Source organism: Triturus cristatus, chromosome 7 (genome assembly GCF_964204655.1).
Source record: "Triturus cristatus chromosome 7, aTriCri1.1, whole genome shotgun sequence".
Taxonomy (NCBI): Eukaryota; Metazoa; Chordata; class Amphibia; order Caudata; family Salamandridae; genus Triturus; species Triturus cristatus.
Window position 1 is genome coordinate 1,763,854,509 of NC_140590.1, and position 25,191 is coordinate 1,763,879,699.

The 25,191-nt window shown below is 49.1% G+C and overlaps 1 protein-coding gene across 1 annotated transcript in view; it reads right to left on the minus strand.

Moving 5' to 3' along the window:
• LOC146813019 (killer cell lectin-like receptor subfamily B member 1A) overlaps positions 1-25,191 on the minus strand; it is a 574,194-nt gene that overhangs the window by 20,794 nt on the left and 528,209 nt on the right. Inside the window, exon 6 of the mRNA XM_085620045.1 lies at positions 20,408-20,514. Coding sequence (XP_085476171.1) covers positions 20,408-20,514 — 107 coding nt within the window. The remainder of the gene's footprint in view (positions 1-20,407; positions 20,515-25,191) is intronic.

Genomic DNA, 25,191 nt, shown 5'->3' on the forward strand with positions numbered 1-25,191 from the left:
CATGAGGCACAGGGTCAGACAGATTTGCAAATGGCCATGTCTGAACAGGGGTGGTGGAGTGAGCTAAAGAATGATGATGGATTAAACCCAGATCAGTTGACTGGGGGTGAGTGTTTGATTGGCTCAAACGCTCCGTCCATCATCCCATTTGGTATCGTTTTGTTCACCCTAAGTTGGCAGGGTATGTCCAGACGTGGGTCCCTTGCTCACTTTGCCACTGGATTCAAGCTATCCTGGCTGATGATGGCTGAATAGCAAGAAACTGGTCGCAGAATGCTTGTTTCCGGTCCAGGGAAGACATGGCTTGGCAGTTCGGGCTGGACTGTTCCCATGAGGCACAGGGTTAGACTGATTTGCATACGGCCATGTCTGAACTGGGTTGGTGGAGTGAGCTAAAGAATGATGAGGGATTAAACCCAGATCAGTTGACTGGGGGTGAGTGTTTGATTGGCTCAAACGCTCCGTCCATCATCCCCTTTGGTAAAACTCGAAAAATCAAGACAAGAATCATGGAACATAAAAGCACGATGCTCTGCAAAAAACAGTCGACCGAGTTAACCAATCATTTTCTAGAGAAGAATCATACAGCAGACAACCTGAAGTGGACGGTCCTGGACCAGCCTTACATCCCATCACATATTACTGACATTTCTTATTTCTGAAAGAAACAAAGATGGGTGTACAGGCTACACAGCGACACTAATGGACTCAATGATGACATTCCATGGACTTCCATCACTATGAAATGATCATGAAATAGAGATCATTACTTCCTTGGAACTCAGATGCGGTTTATTTTAGTGATGTCTTCGATGCCAACAAGATCCCGAGAAATGTTGTTCCCACCGAATGGAAAGGGTCTGCGTAAGGGAGTCCTTAATGGTCTGCAACACTGACACCTCCAGTGCTATGTTTATTCAAAACCCGAGACCTACCCGAACTTCTTTCAAGAACTCCGGAAGCGAGTTTTGAGGTCTATCCAGAGTAGCAATAACATCATCTGCATGGAGTGATTCGGTGCTCCCCCCCTCCAAACCGCATTTCAGTACTGCTTCCAGGTATGACCAGTGTAACCTGTCAAAGGCTTTCTCTGCATCAATAGAAAAGAGCATCATCTCTTGTTGAAACCGGCCTGATCAGGGTTCACCAACCCTGGCATGTGAGCTGCCAAACGATCGGCCAGAATGCTAGTAAACAGCTTTGCATCCATGTTTAACAGTGAGATCAGTCTATATGAAGCGCAAAGCTGCCTGTCCTTTCCTGGCTTAGCTATCACTAACTATCAGAGCTTCTTTCATGGACGGTGGAAGTGTACCGACCTCTGCAATCTCATTGAACACTCTGGTAAGAAGAGGGGCCAGCATATTACAAAAACATTTATAGAAGGGCGCCAAGAAGCCATCCGGGCTCGGAGATTTGTGTAATTTCAATCTGGATATTGCTGATATTACCTCTTTTATTTGAATTGGGATATCCAGCCCGCTGCTTGTTCTTCTGTCAAACTTGTGACGTTGGCTTCACCAAGGTATCTGTCAATTTTCTGGAGTGAGAGGTTTTGTGCTGAGTAGAGAGCTTTATAAAAATCACCAAAACAGGCAGCCACTGCCTTGTCTCCAGTAACCTCTAATGCACCCTCCACTAATAGGGTGTCGACCGTGTTAGCTTTCCTTTGGCCACGGAGCTTATTCGCTAACATCCTCCATGGCCTATTGGCTCCGGCATAAACAGCATGTTTGAGGCGAAGTATGGAGTACTCTGGGGGGGGCGTGGCCGAGCCGAGCCGCAAGATGGCCGCCGAGTAACGGGGCTCTGCCAGCCGAACAAAGAATCCGCACGCCCATCCAGCAGAAGCCTCCTTTCCTAAGCGGCAAATACGAGGCGGGGAGTGCCTGAATGCTGCAGACCCGGCGGCAGCTTTCGCGGCCGCGATCGGCGGCGGGGATCCGACGCTGTGGCCCTCGCTACACCGGCGGCCAGCGCCCGTCACGCTAGGCGGGCAGGAGCACTACTCGAGTCCCCGGTCGCGGGCCTGTGACCCGGCGGGCGGAGCTGCGCTGCCACAAAGAAGTACGGGGGCGGGACTGGCCCGCCGTGTATGGCTGCATCGCTGGACCAGGACATCCTGCAGGCTATAAGCCTGCAGACACGCACTAGCGGCGAAAAAGCAAGTGGCGGAGTGCGCTGTGAACTACTAGGGCCCGGAGAGCAAAAGAGCGCCCTGCCTCGCTGTCTTCACTGACGCACACGCCGACATGGGGAGAAATGACTGCTGAGCCCTTGAGGTGAGAGCCGGCTAGAGCCTGATTGTGTGTAGCGCCTGATTGAATAATCACGACTGTGCCTCTCCTGGGGAGAAGCGGATTGCAGGCAGGGGTTGCGGCAAGGTGGCTGCGTGTCGAGGTCGGAGTGCCCTGCCCAAGGTGATTGCCTGGATGACGCGCAGTCGCTGCGCACCCAACTAGAGGGACGACGACGCCCTATACCTGCGGACAGGGCGCGTTGGTGGCCTGCTGGACCTGACCGGCTTGAACAGGAATATATCCGCTGCGGGGGCTGTGGGGGCGGCCCGGGGCGGGCGAGACCCGGACGCCTGCTAGACAAACCGATTTAACCGAGGGCCAAACACTGCAGTAACCAATCAGTAGCCCCCCCCCCCAGCACCCCCCGAGGTGTCTCCCCTGCACAAAATGGGGAAGCCGGATGCCAAGCAGCCGAAGCTGCATTTCGAGCGACGAAGTGCTCGGAACGCTGAGGCGGAACAGACGTCCCAAACAGTGGCCCCTGAAACACAGATGGACCCCACGCCGGAGGACGATATCAGGAGTATGTTTCGCGACCTCAAGGGCTGTCTCAAGGAAATAGACAATAAACTAGACTCCATGTCTCAGCGTATTGATGGCATATCGCATAAAGTCGACCAACACGAGGAGCGACTAGCGGCAGCGTAGACGCGGATTGCTGAGTGTGAGGAGGGCCACGGTGACACCCGAGGAAAATTGTTGCGCATGGATAAGGTCCTGGAAGTAATACGTGGGCGCAACGAGGATTTGGAAGCCCGTTCCCGCAGAAATAACATACGCATTATTGGGATTGCGGAATCCACAAATATTGGTAATATGGAGCAGTTCGTGGAGGGTATTTTTCGTGACTTGTTTGGTGCGGACCTGTCAGCCATGTTCCTGGTCGAGCGCACATCGCACGCTGGGCCCGTGCCCGGTGCCGGGAGCACCACCTCGCCCGATCCTTGCCAGAGTCCTAAATTACAGAGACACGATACTGAGGCTGTCCCGTGAAAAAGGCGAGCTAACCTTCCAAAACATGGCTATCTCCTTATACCCTGACTTTACGCAAGCTGTACAGTCTGCATGGCGTGAGTTCATGCCGGCCAAAAAGATCTTCCAAAAAGTGGGGACCAAGTACGCCATGTTGTACCCTGCCAAGCTGAAGGTTCAGATCAAAGGGAAGCCGATGATCTTCACGGAGGCGAAGGAGGCACTGAAATTTGCACGACAGGCGGAGCGATCGCGCCGGGAGCCGCGCGATGGACAAGGAACCCCCCCGTCTGGCCAGCTGAGTGATATTGAGTAGACAAGCATACGGATACGAGGACTCTGGCCATCTGCGGCGCCACGTGCCGCCCTGCGGATTTGATGTTAAGCACACGCCGTTTTCATTCCTGATGTTGACCTGAGGCCTGGGGCGGGCAGTGGGCGCGGGGGCTAGGCTGGCGGGAACAGTTGGCCACGGGGCAGAAACCTTTTTGATTTGTGACCAAGTGCCAATATTGTGCTGGGTGCTGCGAAGGGCATGTCCTGCTGAACTCAGACGTAATGCAAAATATGGAAGTCAGAAATGTTCGGCCACCCTGTCACTAACAGACAGGGGAGTGTGCCGGTGACCCCACGCCCTCGAAGGGATGATTCCCATGCTACTGTTACAGGAGAGTTTTTGTTGGGTTTGTTTGGGAGGGGGGGACGAATCTCAACCTGATTGGGGGGTTGGAGTGGGAGGAGGGGGGGTATGTTTTTTGTTGATTTGTATTAATGTACTGCAGCATTCTCTAACACGCCTAATTGATGGAGCGGCGATGTCCCCTGCCACGTATACGTTGCTATTGGGTGCGAGACATGGTGCGCTAGGGCTCCCGCCACACGCCCCACCTCTAGTACCACGATTGGACACACCACTGCTCAGGACACATTCCCATACACATCTCTGACCGTGCTGCGCTGCCTGACATGGAATATTCGCGGTCTCAATGATCACCGCAAGATCCGACTGACTCATGCACACTTGACCAGACACCACATAGACATATGTCTCTTACAGGAGACCCACTTAATGCAGGGAGCCGGGGAGAGGCTCAGGAATGCCAGATGGGATGAGGTACACACTTCCGGCTGCTCTAGTTATTCCCGGTGAGTGGCCATTTTAATTCGGAAGGGCCTGCCCTGGCGGTCGCTGAAGGTACACGCCGACTCCGAGGGGTGATACATAATATTGCTGGGGAAATTATTTCACCTGCAGGTAATACTTATCAATACTTATGGCCCTAACTCAGACGACCCACGATTTTTCCGGCAGGTATGGCTTAAGGCGCAACCGATGGGCGAAGGGGCATATATCTGGGGCGGGGATTTTAACGTGGTGCTTTCGCTGGAACTAGACAGGGAAGGGGCCGCTCGCACACATCACCCACACGCGGCGGGCCTTCTCCGAGGCCTAATGGAAGACTACAATTTGCTGGATTCGCGGCGGATACTACACCCTGCGGTGAGGGAGGGGACCTGCTTCACCCCACACAGGAAGGCCTGGTCCAGACTGGATCTTTGGCTCTTAACCCCACATATACATGCCTGGGTAGCTGAGGTTCATCACAGAGCGCGCACCCTCTCTCCGACCACTCCCCGGTTGAGCTGATGCTACATGTCCCCAAGCCGTACATTACACCTTTCACGTGGAAACTGCCGACGCAGGCCCTGTTAGATCCGGTATTTCGCGAAGACATACATCAGCACATCCTAGACTATTTCGAACTTAACACGAACTCGGTGTCCTCTATGGGCACTCTATGGGACACATTTAAGGTGGTTATAAGAGGCCACTGCATTGCGGGGCAAGCCAGAGTGCTGAAGGACATAAGAAACACGCTCCGGGGGCTGGAGGACCATCTGCATGCTCTGGAGGTGCAGTACTTCTCTGACCCCTCGGTGGCAACGCTAGCGGAGACGCGCACCAAACTTACGGAATACCAGACTAAGGCGGATAGGGAGCTCAAATTTTTACATAAACACGTGACGGCCCGCCGATATGGTGAGGGAGATCGCCCGGGCAAAAGGCTCGCTCAATTGTTACGTTCGCAAAGAAGTTCCTCCTACATCCCATCAGTCGAAACGCCGCAAGGTAACCTTGTCTGCACTCCTCTGGAAATCCTGGGAACATTTTGGACTTCTATAAGGACTTGTACCGATCCCGGGGAGGGCCTACATTGGAGGACCTGTCCGAATACCTAGACACGGTGCAGTTGATCTGGTTCAATGCGCACCAAAAGGGGTATTTCGATCGCCCCTTTGAGGTAGACGATGTCAAGGAAGCAATAGGGTCCTTGGCAGCCGGAAAAGCGCCAGGACCGGATGGCCTGCCAGCGCAGTTCTATAAGGAATACGCTGACCTCCTGGCCCCCAGGCTGTTGGCCGTGTACGCTGAGTCAGTGGAGGCGGGCGTACTCCCAGCGTCAATGAGAGAGGCTATCGTAATCGCCCTCTTAAAACCAGATAAGGATACCCAGAAGTGCGACTCATATCGGCCACTATCCTTAATCAACACGGATGCGAAAATATTCGCTAAACTGCTCGCCACGCGGCTACAGCCGGTACTGCCACTTATGATACGCCCAGATCAGTCCGGATTTGTGCCGGGCCGCTCCACGTCTCACAACCTTCGAACCCTCTTTGGGGTGCTGCACTGTTTGGCCCCACACATAAAGGCCGCAGCGGTGCTACTGGACGCCACGAAAGCGTTCGATTCCCTGGAATGGGGATTCCTGTTTCCTTTACTTCAACGAATGGGGATGAGTGAGGCTTTTATTCGCTACATTAGATTACTTTACACTACCATCACTGCCAGAGTGCGAGTGAACGGGCTTGTTTCTGAGCCCTTTACCATCAACAGGGGAACAAGACAGGGCTGCCCCCTGTCACCCCTGCTGTTTGCGATCGCCACCGAGCCATTGGCGGCCCGGATTAGGCAACACCATGCGGCCAGGGGCATCGGGTTCTCGTCCCGGGCACTGACTGTCTCTATGTACGCGGATGACATCACAGTTTACGTGGTCGATCCTCATGAAAATCTCTCCCCCATGACGAGAGAGTTGGTGACTTATGGCCGGCTATCGGGGGTGACTATAAACTGGGAGAAGTCGGTCATTATACCCCTGACAACTGGGACGTACCGCTTCACTCCGAACTGCCCGTTGAAATGGGCAACTGGCCCCATGCGATACCTGGGGATATGGATTAGCACGGACATGCAGGAATTGTGGACAGAAAACTATGGACGTGCACTTACATGGGTAGAGGAAAAGGTTAGTCGCTGGAAACACTTGCCCCTCTCGCTGGCAGGGCGAATAGCGGTGGCGAAAATGGTCATCCTGCCCAAGCTACTCTATTTATTCGTCAACATCCCGCTGCCCCTGACTGCACATTTCCTGAACCAAGTGCGTTCGCGGATGATAGAATTGGCGTGGGGTGGAAGGCAGCCGAGGGTGGCCTGGGAGACCCTCACTCTCCCACGGAGACAAGGTGGCCTGGCAGCACCGGATTTCACGTTATATGCCTACTGCGCATAGGCGCAGTTCTTGCACTACTGGGTGCACCCTACGCCGTTCCAGCCGCATGTGGGGATAGAGGAGGATAGGGCTGCCCCGCTGCCGCTCAGCACGGCCCTCTACGCACCGCACAAGAGGAGATGCAAAGACATTGACACTGTGCACGCGCTTAAATGGGCCTGGGAGGGGTAGCGTCGCCGAGCCAAGTTGGACCATCTCTATGCCAAATCGGTGCCCCTGCGCGGGAACCCCATGTGGCCCCCGCTGCAAAACATGAAAACTGGGGAACGCGCGGCAGCACGCGGCCTTGGAACTGGGGGGGACCTCTTCCCGGGCGACACCTTCATCACGCTGGACCAATTGTGTGGTGCGGAGGCACCGACGATGCTTGACACACTGCTCTATTATCAGTTGCGCTATACTTGTCAGAAGCTGTTTCCTACATTTCTGGCGCCGCTGCCGGACTTGATGGCCCTGGAGAATGTGCTCAAGGTGGAATCGGGGCGTAAACTTGTGTCCCGATTGTATGGCTTCATGCAAAACACCCATCCGATTGTGGTCCCAACGGCGCGCTGCATGTGGGATACGGAATTGGGAACCGAAATCACTGACGACCACTGGGATATATGCTGTAGACTGCTTGAGACCCTTTCCCCTAATTATCGTCTCCGACTGATACATTTTAGATACGTACACATGATATACCGCACTCCTAGTCGGCTTCATCGCATGGGGTTGAGGGACACAGATAACTGCTGGCGCTGTAATGCACGCGGAGCTACATCTTTACATATGGCGTGGGAATGTCCCACGTTGGCCTCCTTCTGGATACAGGTGATGGAGCTGGTGTGTGCAATTACCGGCCTACTGATCCCATGCACTCCGCAGACTACATTACTAGGGATCTTACACATGGTCAAGCCTAAACACCGCAAATTGCCGGCCATGCTAATTCTGCTGGCCAAACGGCAGGTTGCGATGCACTGGGGAGCTATCACATCACCTACAATTAGGGAATGGGTTAGAAGCGTGGTATACTGCCAGACACAACTCGCCTTGTACGGGGAGCTCATGCTAGTGCGTTCACGGCTGAAGGACATATGGGAGCCTTTCACACGCTGGTTGACTCAAACTACGATTCAAGCTATATGAAACAGGCTATGCACTGATGGTGGCCGGAAGGAGCCGGGAACCGGTTACATCTTGGGGTGCTGAGGTCATCGAATATGAAGTAGGAGATGTGCGGGTTGGGTGTGGGCGGGGGTGGGGGGGCCGTACGAGACCTATTGAGCAATGACGGGTTGGCACCTAGTTGTCATGTTGCTACTGTTGTTTTGGTGGGGAGCTGTGCTGTCAATTTCATTTTATACTTACACTGCAGAGATTTGTCTGTGTTTTGTTGTTGAAAATGCGAATAAAAAGAATATTAAAAAAAAAAAAAGTATGGAGTACTCTGTGTGGTCTAGGTCTAGTCCAGCTAAGTGTTTCCTGGCCCCTTCTAGCTGGCGCCAGATTCTAGGAGCCCCGGTTCTATGATGAATGCACTCCAGCTTCCGTACTTGTTGCTGTAACATAGCGCGTTTGTTGTGCCCCTCCCTATTGTTCACTGCAGAAAGCGCAATCAATTCCCCCCGCACTACTGCCTTCATGGCCTCCAAGACCGTCGCTGTTGAAGTCTCCTGCATGTCGTTAATTGCTAGATACCCCTTGATCGCATTTTCTATCTGTGTGACCTTGGAAGGCTGGCGCAACAGGGTCTCTTGTAGGTGCCAGAAGCCGGATCTATTCGCCAGGGCGGGGAGCACCAAGCCCAGTAGGACTGTCGAGTGGTCCGACAAGAATCAGGGATCAATTTCAACTGCCGAGGTTGCATCTAAAACCTCCCTTGAGCTGACCAAATGGTCCAGCCGAGCGTACGTCTTATGTGCATGGGAGTAGTATGTGTGGTCTCTAGAGTGTGAATGTTTGTCCCGCCATATGTCCCTGAGACCCAACTCCTGCAATTTATGGACCTTTCCCAGATTGCTCCCTGTCTCTGCGTTGAATGATCCAGTGCATTGTTAAAAACTAGATTAAGGTTCCCGCCCCTGATCACCCACCTATCAGGTGCCACCAAAAGTTCTGCCGCGGCCTCCTGTAGGAAACCATCCTACCCCTCATTTGGGACACATACTGAGCCCACCACCATCTTGTGTTGACAAAAGTGGATCCTGACCCCCAAAAGCCTCCCTTTAAAGGATCGTGCAAACAATATTGCCACCCCTGCTTTTTTATGTGGCAGTGAAGAGAAGAATTGCTGTGGGAAGGCCCGAGACCTCATCTTGGGCCAATCTTTGCGTAAAAGGTGCATTTCTTGAAGAAGGCACACCTCTGCTCGGGTCTGCTCTAGATAGGCCAATATTGCTCGCCTCTTTCTGGGATTGTTCAAGCCTTTGACATTCAGGGGCAGTACATTAAGGTTATATGGTGTGTGTAGCATCAGGACATCAGTACCTCACTCCCTCCTCCCTGATCGCTCTGCAACTCCCAAACCTCGCTCGCCCACTCAGGAGAAACCCGTCCCACGTCAGATGAATCAACGTGTGCCAAGCAGTTGTCCCTTGAGCACCCATAAAGAAACCCTGAAACCCCAAACAATAATAACAAAGAACCATAGTCCCTGGAACAGAGAGGTGGAAATACAGTCTGTCTCTCCCCAGCAGATGTGTCTCTGTGTGGGGACGCATCCATTCTCTCTCCCCCTTCCGTCGTCCCTCCGCTCCCCCTTCCCCACTGCCGAGCTTTAGGTGTGCATCATCTTCTTTCAAGCAGGGTCGCCTGTTGCTGCATCTTCCGGCAATTTATTCAGTTGGGACGTCCTCTCGAGTGCCATAGTTTCTCGATCTGGGCCGGATCCTCTCTTGCCTAGAGGGACCCTTCTCCATCTCCATCGATCGCTGCCACCTCGATTGGCAGGTGCCTCCTCTCGGGGGGCTCCCCCGACATGTCTATTTGAAGCAGCAAACAGGCATCCGACAAGGAGCGCATCTTGTGCAGTCGGTCCTGCCATTGAAAGATGAACCTAAAAGGATGTCCCCAAGAATATGCTATCTTCTGTGCTCGCAGGAAGCTTCTGGAGTGTGGATGCCACAAGGTCCTGGTAGAGGTGAAGGGTTTTATCAATGTACCGTATTGTAGGCATATATCTCGCTTTCTTCTGGATATGCTCCTTTAGAGTAAAGCTGTGTACACAGGTCAGGATGTCCAATGACCTCACTGGGTGCAGGTGCATCGACCAGAGCTCGTCAGCCCATCCGTTCAAGGGAGCCTTTTCAAAGAGGAGGAGGGTGGGCGCACAAAACTAAAGCTTGACACCAAAGTAATTGTTCTAATGCACTGCATTTACTATGATGCATCAGGGCAAACTAAGTGCTGGGCTGTGAGGCAGTGTGCGCCCACCCTCCTCCTGTTTGAAAAGGCTCCCTAGAGCTGATGAGCTGGTGAGCCCAGGTTGATGCACCTGCACCCAGCGAGTGGTACAGAAACCTGAGAAGACTTTGGGGAGCATTTCCTGTACCCCCAAAAAGAATGTGTTGCTCTCTACTGAAGGACAACTATCCTGAAACACATGTCTAGAGATACACAGCACTGGCTGCACCAACAAGGGTGGAAAACTAAAGCCTGACACTGAAGTAAGTGTTATCATGCATTGCATTTACTATGATGCATCAGGGCAAACTGACTGCTGGGATGTGTGGCAGTGTGTGCCCACCCTCCGCCTATATGGTCGGGTAATGCCTCTATATATGGGAACCATGCTTCATTTTGACATCAGTTATACAGAAATTGAGTGGATTTCTTGCCCCGTAAATATACCGTATCATGTTCTCTGGTTGCGTTTTTTGTTGATGTGTGAAGTTCCCTCTTATTGGTCCAAATTACCAGGTCTTATCTATCTATTTCTAGCCCTAGTTTCCAGCATATGTCTCCCAGTTTTTCTCTGACTCTTTTATCGTAATTCAATTCACTATGTGTGATTTCATTTTAACAGAATGTTGATACCTTTTGTCTATCACTTGTTGGCAGGCGAAGCCAGAATCTCACTACCTCAGCATCTGCCAAGTAGGTCCAGGAGGGTAAACCTGTTTCCATCCTTATAGCCTGTATCATTGTTGTCTTGTGTAATGACAACAGGCTTTTTAAACATTTACTCTCTTCATACTCCCATCCCGCTTACCACTTAGATGTAACACTTTTACTCTGTAGTGGAATTGCAGGCAAACCATAGCCACATATGCAGTTAGCACAGGTCTTAAAGACATAAAACCATAATCTTTGTTGACTTTTTTGAGACCTCTTACTGAGGCCATTGCTCTTGTTTTGAGACCTCTTACTGAGGCCATTGCTCTTGTTTTTCGATGTGCTCTTTCCACAATATATATATTTTAAACAACAAGGGAACCCAAAGGTAATGGACCAGGGACCTTGGGAGTTAATTATTCTAGACAACAATGGTCCCTAGAAGGAAGAATTTTTGAAAGCGAAATGAATATAGACTCAGTCGTTACTATATTGGCTTGACTTGCCCAGCCGGACAGAGGTCTAATATTTACTTTTAAACAATTTTAAAACAATTAGTACAGACAGTACATAAAGTGGCACACAAGCCTGTGTCCTACTTAGCCATGAGGTACAAGAGAGAACGGTGAACAACAGGAGGCTCAGGCAATGCTAATTGGTTTGTTTCACATGAGTACACACAGAATTGTGAGGAACAAATCGCAAAAAACACCTTTACAAAGAAATAAATAACAGTTTTTCATATAAGGTGTATCAAGGTGTCGACGGTGTTTCGAACCGTGGAGAGAATGGGCAGTTCATCATCAGGACATAAGGTACATGCCTGTTAGGTAGAGCCTATTAGCCTAAACGGGTTTTTGTTAGGGAGCAGAAGATGCTTCTGGTGCGCTGCTGAATTGGCGGCGATTGGGGGTGAGAGCGCTGCTACAATGGCGGCGTCAGTAGAATTCTTCGGGATTTAGCCCGGTAAAGGGTAGGTATAATTATGTATCTTGGATGGCTCGATCGTCAATTAGAAGCTGTGGCTCAATCGCGGAATCAGACGGACGTGTATACAATAGCTTCTTCTTAAACCATACTCATAGGTATTTGTATTTGTCTACTGTCTGTAATTTACTAGTACCTAGGTGTCATTCAACTTTAAGCCATAGGTTCTCTCTTTCTCACTATTACTATGCAGCAACAATTGGTCTTATGTTTTCCTTTGCTAACTGACCAAATTGACAGATTGCAACCAGCTTCATTAATGATCTCACGTAATCGTCTAGCATTTTCCCTTCCCCTTATATGTGTCTTCCGAAAGTAAATCTCTCTAATATGAATGATACCCCTGGTAAAAGTTAAAGAACCAACTTCTTTGTGTCTTTGTGTAAATATTGAGCACATTCAAACCAGATGATATAGAATTGTCTATCCCTCTGCTCCTAGAGTATGCAAAAGCAGAGCCATTTTGTGTTCTACATCTACATCTGTACCACACACACATGCTTACTTTTCACATACCTTCTTCTACATTTTCCATCTCATAGAAGGCACAGGCAGAATAGTGGTGGGATAAAATCCTGCATAATGAGTTCTTAGAAAGTACTATGTCCTCACAATCGCTAGGACCCTTTGCAAGTTCTATTTTTAAATCCCAATGTATTTCAGTGTTGATGACGCATAGAACGTTGGTTTACAAGGTATTAATTTCTTTGAGTCAAAACACCCTTCAGTATAATTTTTGTGTTCCAGAAAGAAACTTGCATTCAGATCTCCCAACAACATGTGCCCCAAGACCACAATGCATCTTTGATTCTCTGAAAAGTAGTGCACAGTGGCTGTAAGGTGTTGATGACTATAAATGATGACAAGCCATTGGCCAACTGGCGCTACATGTACTGGCTGTACTTCGAAACAACATTTCATTAGGGTGTGCCTGTCACTGCTAAACATTCCAGTAGACAGGTTCTAGTTACACTCCATTGTGAGATGTGTCTATCACTGACGAGTATAAACAGTTTGCACCAGACAACGGTGTACCTGTCAGATTTGTGCTCATAAAACCATACCATGTGACTTCGTCTACTGCACCACCAGAGGTTTGCGACACAGAGAGTGCACCTCTCAAAGCAGCAGTGGTGATGTTTCCTACATGGACAGCTTTGTCATTGGAAACAGATCACCTCATGTTGACTTGTGCACACACTACTCTTCCTCATCACACCTGTGGTGCCATCTTGGAGCTGCTGGTCTCCTCCTGAAAAGTTGCCATCATCACAGTCCTGCAACCCTTCTCTGTGGTCGTCCCCTGAGTGCATTAGCTGTACCTCTTCTTGGCTAACCTGCTGTGGAACCAGGTGTCATCTAATGGCCAACAAAACACAAAAACACAGAACCCTTTGTACTCTTCTGCACATCATACAAATGGCAGACCTCCAAAGGCACCCTAAGATGTGTTGAGGTGCCACCCTTCTCATTTATCACCAGTGTAAAGATTGCTTCTCTGACTCAGCACCCCCATAAGTGAAGGCTCCCCACGAATGAAAATCAGCCAGGACTGGAGAATGCACAGTTACTTTCATTTCTGGCATCTCACTTACTGCCCCCACACAAGTAGAATTTTCGGAGTTCAATGGCCAAATACTCCAGAATGGAACCTGAATTGCTAAAACACTACACACTTCACAAATCAATCTGTTGTGTGTAGGTATGGATGCCTTTTACAGCACATTTTTTTTTAAGTGCAGATTTGTACCTTATCCAAACCAACAGGAACCTGTGAGGTCTCTATATTTAATGTTCAGAAGCATATTTGTATTTATTTTGGCAGGCTGTAATAGGAAGAGTGTCAAATAATCAAGATTATCTATGGAAACTCAAACTGGTTCACCAGGATTCCATCAGGATTATTCAGAAAGTAATACAATTTTTTTGGGATCAAATTTTTACTTACCTGATGTGAGAAATTGGGTTTGTGGCTGCGGGGAGGGGGGGGGGCAACTCTTCTCAATCAATAACCACAACTCTTGCAAGGGTGAAACACAAAAGTCACTAAATTGACCTGTGCTTAACCCTCTTGAAGCTTGGCACAAAAGCAGCCAGGCTTAATTTAGAGGCACTGTGTTAAGTATTTATGCAGCACACAAACAGTAATACAGTGAAAACACAACATAATAAGTAGAACTGGAGTTATGAATCTTTAAATTTTAAAATGACAAATCGTACCAAAAACAACAAAGTGCTGACCGTGGGTATCTAATGGAGGAAGATCAGGGCAAATTCATAATGTAAGGTTGATTGTGATGGAGCATGGTATGGCTACAAAGAGTGGATTGTGCCTAGTCTCAGGTTACCCTCGGATTTAGACATTTTTTTCAATAAAAGTTCTTGAGAAGGTAAAATGCATCAGTGCAAGGCAGCCGGCGGTATCCGAGGAAGAGGCAGCATCATTGAGAAGCCGATGGATAATGTTGTGGTGAAGGTTTCTACAATCTGAGGGGCATATTATCAAGACAGGCGATAAAATTATTGCCGCTTTAGCGGCAGAAAACTTCCGCTAAAACGGCGATAATGGGCTTGATAATATGCTCTATGGAATTCCAATTGAAGCCCATGTTAGATGTGAAGGACATCTAACCTGAGTTCAATAGGAATTCCATAGAGCATATTATCAAGCCCATTATCGCCGTTTTAGCGGCAGTTTTCTGCCGCTAAAGCGGCAATAATTTTATCGCCTGTCTTGATAATATGCCCCTTATTTTGTCACTTTGTTGGGAAGTCAAAAATCTCCAGTGGGACAAAGCTGCAAGCTCCAGCTGACGAGGGCTCCATGAGACTGAATAGCTTCCCCGGGAGAGCCTGCTGATCAGAATTTGCTGCAGTTGAGAAGAACATAACGGGAGATACCATAAAGTCAGGACGACCAGAGATGCAACTCATGAGTATTGGCTAGCAGGTGACAGACTCCTGTTGGTTCTAATGCCATTTTTTGGTGACACATTTTTTAAGTCCCAGGTTTTATGGTTAGGCTGATTTATCACCTTTAGCACCACTTTCAGTGGTTCAGGACTAGTTGGGGACCACTTGAGGCAGGGTCTAGGTGCTGGTTTAAGGGGGGGGAGCTTGTTATACCCCTGTAGCTCAGAACAGGAGGTCAGTCTATTAGACATTGGAGCAACTATGGTAGCCCTGGGTTCAAACAACAAGGCAGGCCTCAAGTAGCAGGGCAGTACTCTGAGGGTACAAGGCAGGCGTCAAGCAGCAGGGCAGTTCTCTGAGGGTAAAATGCAGGCGTCAAGCAGCAGGGCAGTCTTCTGGTAGCTGAACGGTAATCCTCTGAGGTACAAAGCAGACATTAAGCAGCAGGGCAGAATTCTGAAATACAAAGCAGCCCTTGTGGCTGACCTCTGCACATCCAGGAGGGAACTGAAGAGTTGATCTGTGGGTCCAATATTTATACCTGGGGTCAGCCTTTGAAGTGGGAGAAACTTCTAGGTTTTCCCTACTTCTGTTTCTCGAGGCTTCCTGACATCCCCTGTCCAGGTTTCAAAACATCTATGGTCACAAAAGGCTGGTGTCAGGCTCTTTGTGAGTATGCGGGAGGCAGTCCTTTGAAAGGTAGGTGGTGCTGTGACCAGATCTGCCACACCCATCCTGGTAGGATGGCTCATTATTTTATTTATTTATTTTTAGAGTTTTATATAGCACAAATTAGACCCGAGACATCGGGTATCAGAGCGATTTACATAGCATCAGTTTGGTAAAAGAAGGACACATTCATTTTTGTTAAGCACAGGGAGATTAAGTGATTTGCCCAGAATCACAGGATGTTGAGCGTCGTTGCCGAGACTCGAATCCGGTTCCCCAGCTTTGAGGTCGACCGCTCTAGCCATAAGGCTACATCCTCTCCCCTCATCCTAGTCCCCCTCTGTTTCACTGTCTGGGAGGTTTTCACAAAGGCCTAATTCCACTCTATTCACCGATATGTGAGCCAGGACACAGGCTAAAGGTGCCATATGTTTAAGACAAGAAAATGGTAGCTTTCTCAGAATTTTAAATTTCAATTCTTCTGCGACCAAGCACAACCTTTCTACCTTTTCCCAATCACAAGTATAAATATAATAGGGTAACCCACAGTAATCCTAAGAAAGAGGTAGGATTTGCAGTGGTGAAAAACAAATTTATGAGTTTTTCACTACTAGAACATGTAAAACTTAAAAGTACATGTCTAACTTTTCAAATCCACTGCACCCTCCCCTACGGGCTGTTTACAGACTACCTTTCTGGGGGCTTTTATGTATCAAAAAGGAAGGTTTAGGCTTGGTAAAAGGTTTATTTCCCAAGTCAAATTTGGAAGTTTAAAACTACCTACAGGCTGCAATGAGGCAAAGATTAAGTACCAGCCAAACGGCTGCATTCTGCATAGGTTGAAGGCAAATAGCAGGGGAGACCAAGTTACAGCGAACTGGCAAAAACAAGCTGAGTTAACATAATTGAAATGACAACACATTATTTAACAGAAGATGGAAGAAGGGGATTGGTTTTCCATAGTCTCTGTAATAGAGGAAACAAGATGTGGCTTCTTGGCTGATCTGATTGATGAAAGAGAGTGAGGTGTCAAAGATAAAGTCCAAATCTTATGCTGAAGTAACTAGAGTAGGAGTAGATCCAAGCTCCAGGAGCCAGCAAGCAGAAGACCACGCAGAGGGTTGCACCCCTAGGGTTGGAACTTGGGTTTTGCCCCCTTTGAGACTGAGTCCTTTTTTGGTAAACCACCACCCTCGCCCGGAGCCCACCCGCTGCCCCCACCAACTCCGACACCGCCGCCCGCAACCTCTGACAATGGATCGATGACTGCCCCAACACCCTCGCCACGATCAAGAAACCCTCCAACAGACACACCAGCAAGAAAACCAGCTGGTTCACTGAGGACCTCCAGGCCTCCAAGCAAACCTGCCGTAAACTAGAGAAGAAATGGCACCGTGAACAGACACCGGACAGCTACGCAGCCCACAAGAACGCCACCCGCAGACACCATCACCTCATCAGATCCACCAAAAGGGCCTCCTTCAAAGACCGCCTAGACAACAACGCACACAATAGCAAAGAGCTCTTCAACATCGTGAAGGAACTCTCCAACCCCAGCTCCAACACCAATGACAATCCCACCTTCGCAAGACCTGTGGGACTCCCTTGCCACCTTCTTACATCGCAAGATCGCAGACATTCATGACCGCCCCGACAACCACTGAGACCTCCGTCCCCACGGCCACCATCCGCACCGACCCCCTGCTCTCCTGGACCAACATAAACGACAACATCATCAAAATCATGAACACCATCCACTCCGGATCTCCATCAGACCCATACCCACACCACATCTTCAACAAAGCCACCACCAGCATCGCACCCCATCTCCAGAAAGCCATCAACATCTCCTTCAAGGCAGCAACCTTCCCGGAGAGCTGGAAGTACGCCAAGATCAACGCCTTACTCAAATAACCCAAGGTGGACCCCAAGGACCTCAAGAAATTCCGGCACATCTCCCTGCTCCCTTTCCCGGCGAAGGTCATCAAGAAGACCGTCAACAGACAACTGACCCGCTAGCTCGAGGAGAACAGCATCCTGGACCCGTCCCAGTCTGGGTTCCACAGCAACCACAGCAACCACAGCAACCACAGCACCGAAACTGCCCTCATCGCCGCCACCGATGACATCAGGGCCCTGCTGGTCAATGGAGAAACCGCAGCCCTCATCCTCCTGGACCTGTCAGCCGCCTTCGACACTGTCTGCCACCGCACCCTACGCACATGCCTCCACAACGCTGGGATCCAAGACAAGGCTCTGGACTGGACCACCTCCTTCCTCTCCAGCAGAACCCAGAGCCTCCACCTCCCCCTTTCCGCTCCGAAGCCACCGAGATCATCTGCGGCGTACCCCAGGGCTCCTCCCTCAGCCCGACATTGTTCAACATCTACATGGCACCGCTCACCCACGTCACACGACTACACGACCTCAACATCATCTCCTATGCCGACGACACCCAGCTGATCCTCTCCCTCACCAAGGACCCCCTCACCGCCAAAACCAACCTCCATGAAGGAATGAAAGCCGTCGCTGAGTGGATGAAGATCAGCCGCCTGAAGCTGAACTCAGACAAGACAGAAGTCTTCATCCTCGGATCCACCCCCTTGGCCTGGGACAACTCCTGGTGGCCGACCGCACTGGGAACAGCTCCAACACCCACCGACTACGCACCCAACCTAGGGTTCATCCTCGACTCTACTCTCTCCATGACAAAGCAGGTCAACGCTGTCTCATCTTCCTGCTTCAACACCCTCTTCATGCTCCGCAAGATCTACAGGTGGATCCCCCACTGAAACAAGAAGAACGGTCACCCAGGTCCTCGTCAGTAGCAGGTTGGACTACGGAAACGCCCTCTACGCAGGAGCCTCGGCCAAACACCTGAAACGACTTCTACGCATTCAACACGCTTCTGCACGCCTGATCCTCGACATCCCTCGCTGCAGCCACATCACACACCACCTGAGAGACCTGCACTGGCTCCCCGTCAAGAAGAGGATCACCTTCAAGCTCCTCACCCACGCACACAAGGCACTCCACAACACCGGACCAGCATACCTCAACAGACGACTCAGCTTCTACACCCCTAACCGCCAGCCCTTCTCCGCCGACCTCGCCCTCGCCACAGCCCCCTGCATCCGAAGAGCGACCTCCGGCGATCGTTCTCCCACCTCGCCACCAAGACCTGGAACACCCTCCCCATACTCCTACAGCAGACCCAGGACCTGCTAACCTTCAGAAGACTCCTCAAGACCTGGCTATTCGAGCAGTAGCAGCATCCCCCCTCAGCACCTTGAGACCTTCACAGGTAAGTAGTGCGCTTTACAAATGTTCTGATTGATTGATTGATTGATTGATTGATTGATTGATTGATTGATTGATTGATTGATTATTCTGTCAATTTTAATTCAAATAATTGATTATTCTGTTAATTTTAATTCAAATAACTCATCTGTAAAGGTTTACTTGTATCTAGTTGTATAAACCGATGCATTTTTTGCTTTTATATGAAAAAGCAAATATTAAAATTGAAACACAAATTGAAACACAGTCAAGTGCGCCCTAAGGGTGCCTCTAGAAAGGGATGAAAAGTGGTCACATGGACGCCCCACCGACTGCACCCTGCAGATAGGTACAGCCATTCACCTTCCTGCAAGGGGATCTCTGCCCTTGTTAGGTATTACTGGTCCCACCTGCACTGTGAAAGATGAAGTAGCTGCTATCCGCATTCCACAATGCCCTACCCAGATGGTAGGCACATATTTGCAACTGCTCTGAGAGCAGGAGATTAGCTTGAATAGGGCTCACTGTGCATTTGAGCCCAGTGCATGCAGTTGAAGGTGCACTGTGGCACAAACATGGACAATGCACCTAATGTATAATACGGCCCCTTATGCCTTTTTGGCACTGAAAACATTCTGCTTGAGCTGTGTGACTCATCCGTGGAATTGTATTATAATCATTGAGCTGTGATGACACAGGGATGCCATTATAAACTGAATAAATAACTCTAAACTGGATATTGCAATTCATCCAGGAGTTCTTCGTTCAGAAGAGTGAGATGCACAATAACAGAATCACTTGCTTGTAGTAAATGACCCTATGACATGGTAGGGGTAAGCAGAACTCGCACAGTTTCACTCTGCATGACTCTGCGGAGCTACATAAAAACTCTGCAACATTCCACCGAGTTCTCCTCAATGAGTGGAAAATATGCAGATTTTGCTGCAATTTAGCTCTGGTAGCACCAGCAGCACTGAAAAAAAATTGTAAAGTGCACAAGAGTGCTGCCATTCGAGTTGATTTTGCTTCCACTCGAGTAAATCTAATCGAGTGGCATCAAACCTACTTGAGTGGCATCCCCCTGAGTGCAGCAGCTCACGACCTCCAGCTGCCACCCGCACTACAGAATCAGGCTAGGAGATGCCAAATCTTGCTCACCAGCTCGTATTTTCTGGAGCCTCCTGGGGGAAAAATCCCACCATGCATTGATTAGAAGAATGTGCCCACAACTCCGCATTAAAGAGTCATGCAGACATTGCAGAGTGTCCACAATGCGGCCAGTTTTGGGGGCAGAATGAATCATTCCGCCCACCCCTAATTACAGGCACTGTCACTGTTAATACACACCTCTAAAAAATAAATAAATTAAATAACACTCTCTACCCATTATAAGGGTACATGTTTTCATTATTTCTAAAGTTTGATTTATCACTTGATTATAAAATGAGGTAAACAGAGATACCTCTGTTTGACAGATTGAAAAACGCTTCAATCACCTAATGGAGTGTGAGTGGCGATGAAAATTGTTCTGCCAAAGGCTAGAAATAACCGTGCATGAATGTTGGTATCTGCTGTAACTTATGGGTAAAATTGTAAGGTACTAAATGAACAACACGAACAATAGTAAGAACTGAAATTCCACATAAATGTTGGAAATACGATTGACGGACTTACACATTTTCATTCAAGGCGGATCCATTTACCCAGGTCCAGCGCTGTCCTGCGGGCATGTTGAAAAGTCCAATCCAAGCATAGATGGGTATTCTGGATGCAAGGTTATCCTGTACACAATAAACACAATTATAGGTTTTATATAAGCATAATTCCACATTTCCATAGTAGAAGTTACAAGAAAATTATAGCTTACACCACACAACACTGTTTATCCTATGTATACTTACATGTTAGGCCACTGCATGTACACCTGAAGTGGAAATTCAGGAAATCAGCGACTAACATTAAATATGTATTTAGATGTTTTATGTGGGTCTCACGGAGGGTAGTTGGGCCACAATCCCATCCACTCCAGAATTTGTTTCTTGAAACTGGAAATAACCAAATAGTTCTATGTGTACAGAACAACATGTTTCCAGTCCTGGACTTTCATTTTTCAAATGCTTGCGAAAAGCAAACAAAGGTTACAACTTGCAAACCATACTTAGGGGCATATTAACAATGGCCAGCGATAATTATCGCTGGCCGTGCTGTGCGATAAATATATTATCGCAGGCTATCTCTGGAATTTATATCCCTGGTAGCGCGTTATTAACAACGCGTTACTCCAGGGCGATAAAAATTCCAAAGATAGCGAGGTTATCGCCCTTTTGCAGGGAACATCGCTGGTTTTCCAGTGAAGTTCCCCGCAAAACGGCGATAACCTTGCTGATACGACCCACAGGGTCGTATCAGCATAATCCACCCCAATGTCAGAGATAGGTAAGTCTGCAGTTTAGCAGACGTTAGTTTTTGGAGAAAACATCGGTTTTCTCCAAAAACTAACGAGTGCTAAAATGCTGGGGCTGCCTTGTAAATATTGCGATGTAAACATCAGCCGATATTTACAAGGTTGTCCATCTGGTGTACGCCCAGTGACGCCCACTTTGCATCTCATTAGAGATGCAACGGGAGGCGTTGAGTAAAAGGGTGCTAACATGCTGTTATGCATGTTAGCACCCTCTTGTAAATAGGGTGATATTTTTAGCCCTTGTAAATATGCCCCTTAGATGTGAAGGACATCTAACATGGGCTTCAATTGGAATTCCATAGAGCATATTATCAAGCTCATTATTGCCGTTTTAGCGGCCGTTTTGTGCCGCTAAAGCGGCCATAATATGCCCCTTAGTTCTAAACACTGGTAGCAAACAAAATTGTTGAAATTTGCAAACAGTATTGGATTTTACAAACCGACCTTTGTACTAATTAGTCATCTTGTAAACTTCTGATCTGCACTGGGTTGTAATCTGACCTACCTCGTAAATATTATTGAGGGAGGTTGCAAGTTATGACTTATTCTGATCGGTGGCCATCCCAGGGATGGTCTCCTGCTTGGTTCAGCAGACTACCGTGGCAGTGATCAGCTTTAGATAAAATAAATCTTTTTTTTAGGCAACTAGACTTCCATAAGGGATGTGGAACTGCATTCAAAAAAACACAGTGCGTTCTCTTTTGCTTTTACATCTGTCTGAGAGTGGGAAGTGTTCCAGGTGTGTGCTGCCTACTTTTCAACATTTTTTTCCAATCTCAAAAGAGAAGGGTTTTGGAACTAACTCACCACCCCTAATCGAATGTGAATAATTATTCAATATTTTGGACACAAAACATCAATAACTCTCATACTGGGTCGATCCTTGTAAGGGATGCCTAGAATATGCCTCACCAACTACTAAATTGGTGTAGGATCTCAATCTCATTTTATGGGTTGGTAAAATTTACCAGCTCCTAAACTGGGATTGGTGCATCTGAAAAAAGCATTTAGCACCTTCAAATTTCGAATCAAAGTGTTTCCAAATTTAGAAATGTTTTGTACATCGAGACAAATATTCTAGCTGGAAACTACTATGCATGCACAGCTGATTTATTCTGCTGCCATTACAACATCCTGTAGCATTCAAAAGATAGTAAATTCCTACCAAAAAGGATTTATAATATTCTTAATTCTGAATCAATTAAAAAAGTTCAATATTCACGGAGCATCCCAAAGTCAGAGGCGGACAAGAAACAAGAATATTAAGCTAAATACACTTCTTCGTTTTTTGTCGACAAAGAGTGTTTTAGACTGGATTTAAAACTAGTATCGATGGTCCAGGAATCGATCCAGATGGCTAACATAAGTCACAGTATCTGCTATGTTAGGAACTTTGCCAAGGTCATTCCCATACACAGATAAACATCAGAGGGGCATATTTACAATGGAAGTGACGGAGCGCACCGTTAGCCTTCTTGGCTTAAAGCCGCCTTCTGCCGTTTCCCCCTGTGCTGGCTCTAAATTTAGCTGCCTAGCACCAACGCAGGCACCCTTGCACCATAGTGCAAGGGCGTCTGCACTGCAGGGGAAGATTGTTTATGAGCAGAAAGGTGTCCCTTCCTGCACATAAACAACCTTTAAATGGCGTCTTGTAACTTCGGTGTGTGCTGCTTAATGCAGTACACATAGAAGTTGCAAAACCTCATTTATTTTTAATGATTGTTTATGTGCAGGAAGGGACACCTTCCTGCACATAGACAATCAATGGCGTTTTGCTGTTTCCATGTGTGCTGCACCACACAGTACACAGAGAAAGAGCAAAAACGAGGAGAAAATAAACATTTCTCCTTGTTTTGCCAGGGTAAGACAGGTTTTCCCTGGTCTTAATTTTGGCGCTGCCCCATATTTATACCACCCTTGTAAATATGGGGCAGCGTTAAAATCAATGGGTGTTGTGGTGGAACGCCCCACACAACACCCGTTACCCTCCCCTTTCACGCTAAGTATAGCATGAAAGGGTGCCTTATTTACAAGGCAGTGTTAAGCCACGTTAAGTGGCTTTACTCTGCCTTGTAAATAAGGCAAAGCCCCTATCGCCACCATAACGTCCAAAAAAGTGATGGTGTGGTGGTGTTATGGGCTTGTAAATATGCCTCAGAAATTTCTGTTTTGTTGTCATATAATCACCTTATCAAAGAATGAATTAGAGGGAAAACTGAAGGTGGGTAACCTGGATGGGGTTTGCTTCCTCATTCCTAACACAGCTTTTCGAACAAAGCCTTCAGTAAGAACGTATGGGCCAATACAGCAGCGACCTATGACATAACACAGGTGGTGAATTAATGCAGGTGGAGAACGAGCCAGGAAGCCATTGACTAGGGTGACTGTCTTCAGATCTTCCTTGAGAGTTACCACCAGTAAATTCAGAACAGTGGCAACTGTGTGGTCCTTCCTGCGGGGAGTCCGCTGCCCGCGCTCGCCGCCTTCCCACCCAGGTACAACGCATCCCGAGGAGGCCGCCTGAAGGACAGCCCGCCGGTGGTAGAGAGCAGCGTGCGCCGTCCATAAGTCCAAGGAAGTGGAGCGGACGGGGGAAGCAGCTGTGTAACCAGGAGCCGGCGTCCCCCGTGTCCAGAGGTCCGGCGCAAGAGACAAGAGGCCGGGAATGAGCGTTCCGGAGCAGGAGGCAAACTGCTGCAGCCAGCTCCGCCCAACGATAAACAAGGTACGAGCGGGCATGCGCCCGGTGGAAGGCCCCTTCAAGGGGCAGCGCAACATCACGGGGCAGGCCAGAGACCGAGGCCAGCGCCCGAGGCAGCGATATTATAAAAAGTAAAGCGAACGCTCCCTCAGATTACACGGAGCGAGCGTAGGAAGTAGCGCAGCGGTCGCAGCTGCCGACCCGGGAGCCGACAAGACAAGATCAAGTCGAGGCATTGTAAACAATGCATGGTTGCTGAGCAACGTGAGGGAGGCGACACGCCGCATTGTCGTAGCGCGCTACAGGCATAGACACGAATGTTTTTTTTTAACTGTACAGCATCTCACTCGGTTCAAGGGGCAAGTACAGCCAGCGTTTGTGAAAGCGTTTGGGTGCACAACAACAGGGGCAGCCTCCCAACCCAGCATCTCAAGTTGTGCCTCACTGCCAAATAACAGCTTAAATTGTGCATATAGCCAGCGGCAGCACCCCGCATTTACTACCAAATAACTGGTTAACTTGGTGCATATAGCAAGCAGCAGCACCCTGCATTGGGAAATTCCCTAAGGAGCACGCAGGATGGCAAAGAGGGGCAGTAAGCGCCAGCAGGAGGACTTGGGAGAGCTGCTGAAAAGGATCCGCGCTGCATCACAGGAGCACGGGCACGACAGGATGGACCGCTATTCGCAGGACAACGACAACAGCGAGGGGACAAGCAGCCAACAGCAGACTCACGCCAGAGCCCCGGCCGCCAAGAGGATAAGAAGGGCACCAGTCAAGCTCGCAGGGGCAGCTGCTCCCAGGAAAACTCCCCAGAGGAAGGCCCAACCACCTGTAGCCAGCACGGCGGCGGCGGGTCCAAGCTCGGGGATCAGTGACATGCCAGCAACCAGTGAGCATATCAGTGCAATAGTGCAGGAATGTATTAAATCTATGACACCATTGCTGTTAAAGAGTTTATGCGCAGGGGCGGCAGGAGCGCAAGCACAGGGGGTTTGGGGGACAGCAGCACCAGGAGCAGCAGCAGAGGAGGAGCTGGCTGGTTTTTCATGGCACCTCATAGACCCAGGGCATGCACGGGTACAAGCACTAGGACAGGGCACGTCAGGGTCCGGGGGAGACAACGGAGTGCCATAAGCAGCCTGGGGGGACACAAGCACGCTGGGCGGCGCACCCGCAGCATCTCCGACGGCCGAGCCCTACGCAAGGCCGTCACCAGGCCCGGCATCTATGATCACCAAAGCAACAGGCCTGGCATGCCTCATACCGCCAGCAGTGAAAGCGCGAATTTGG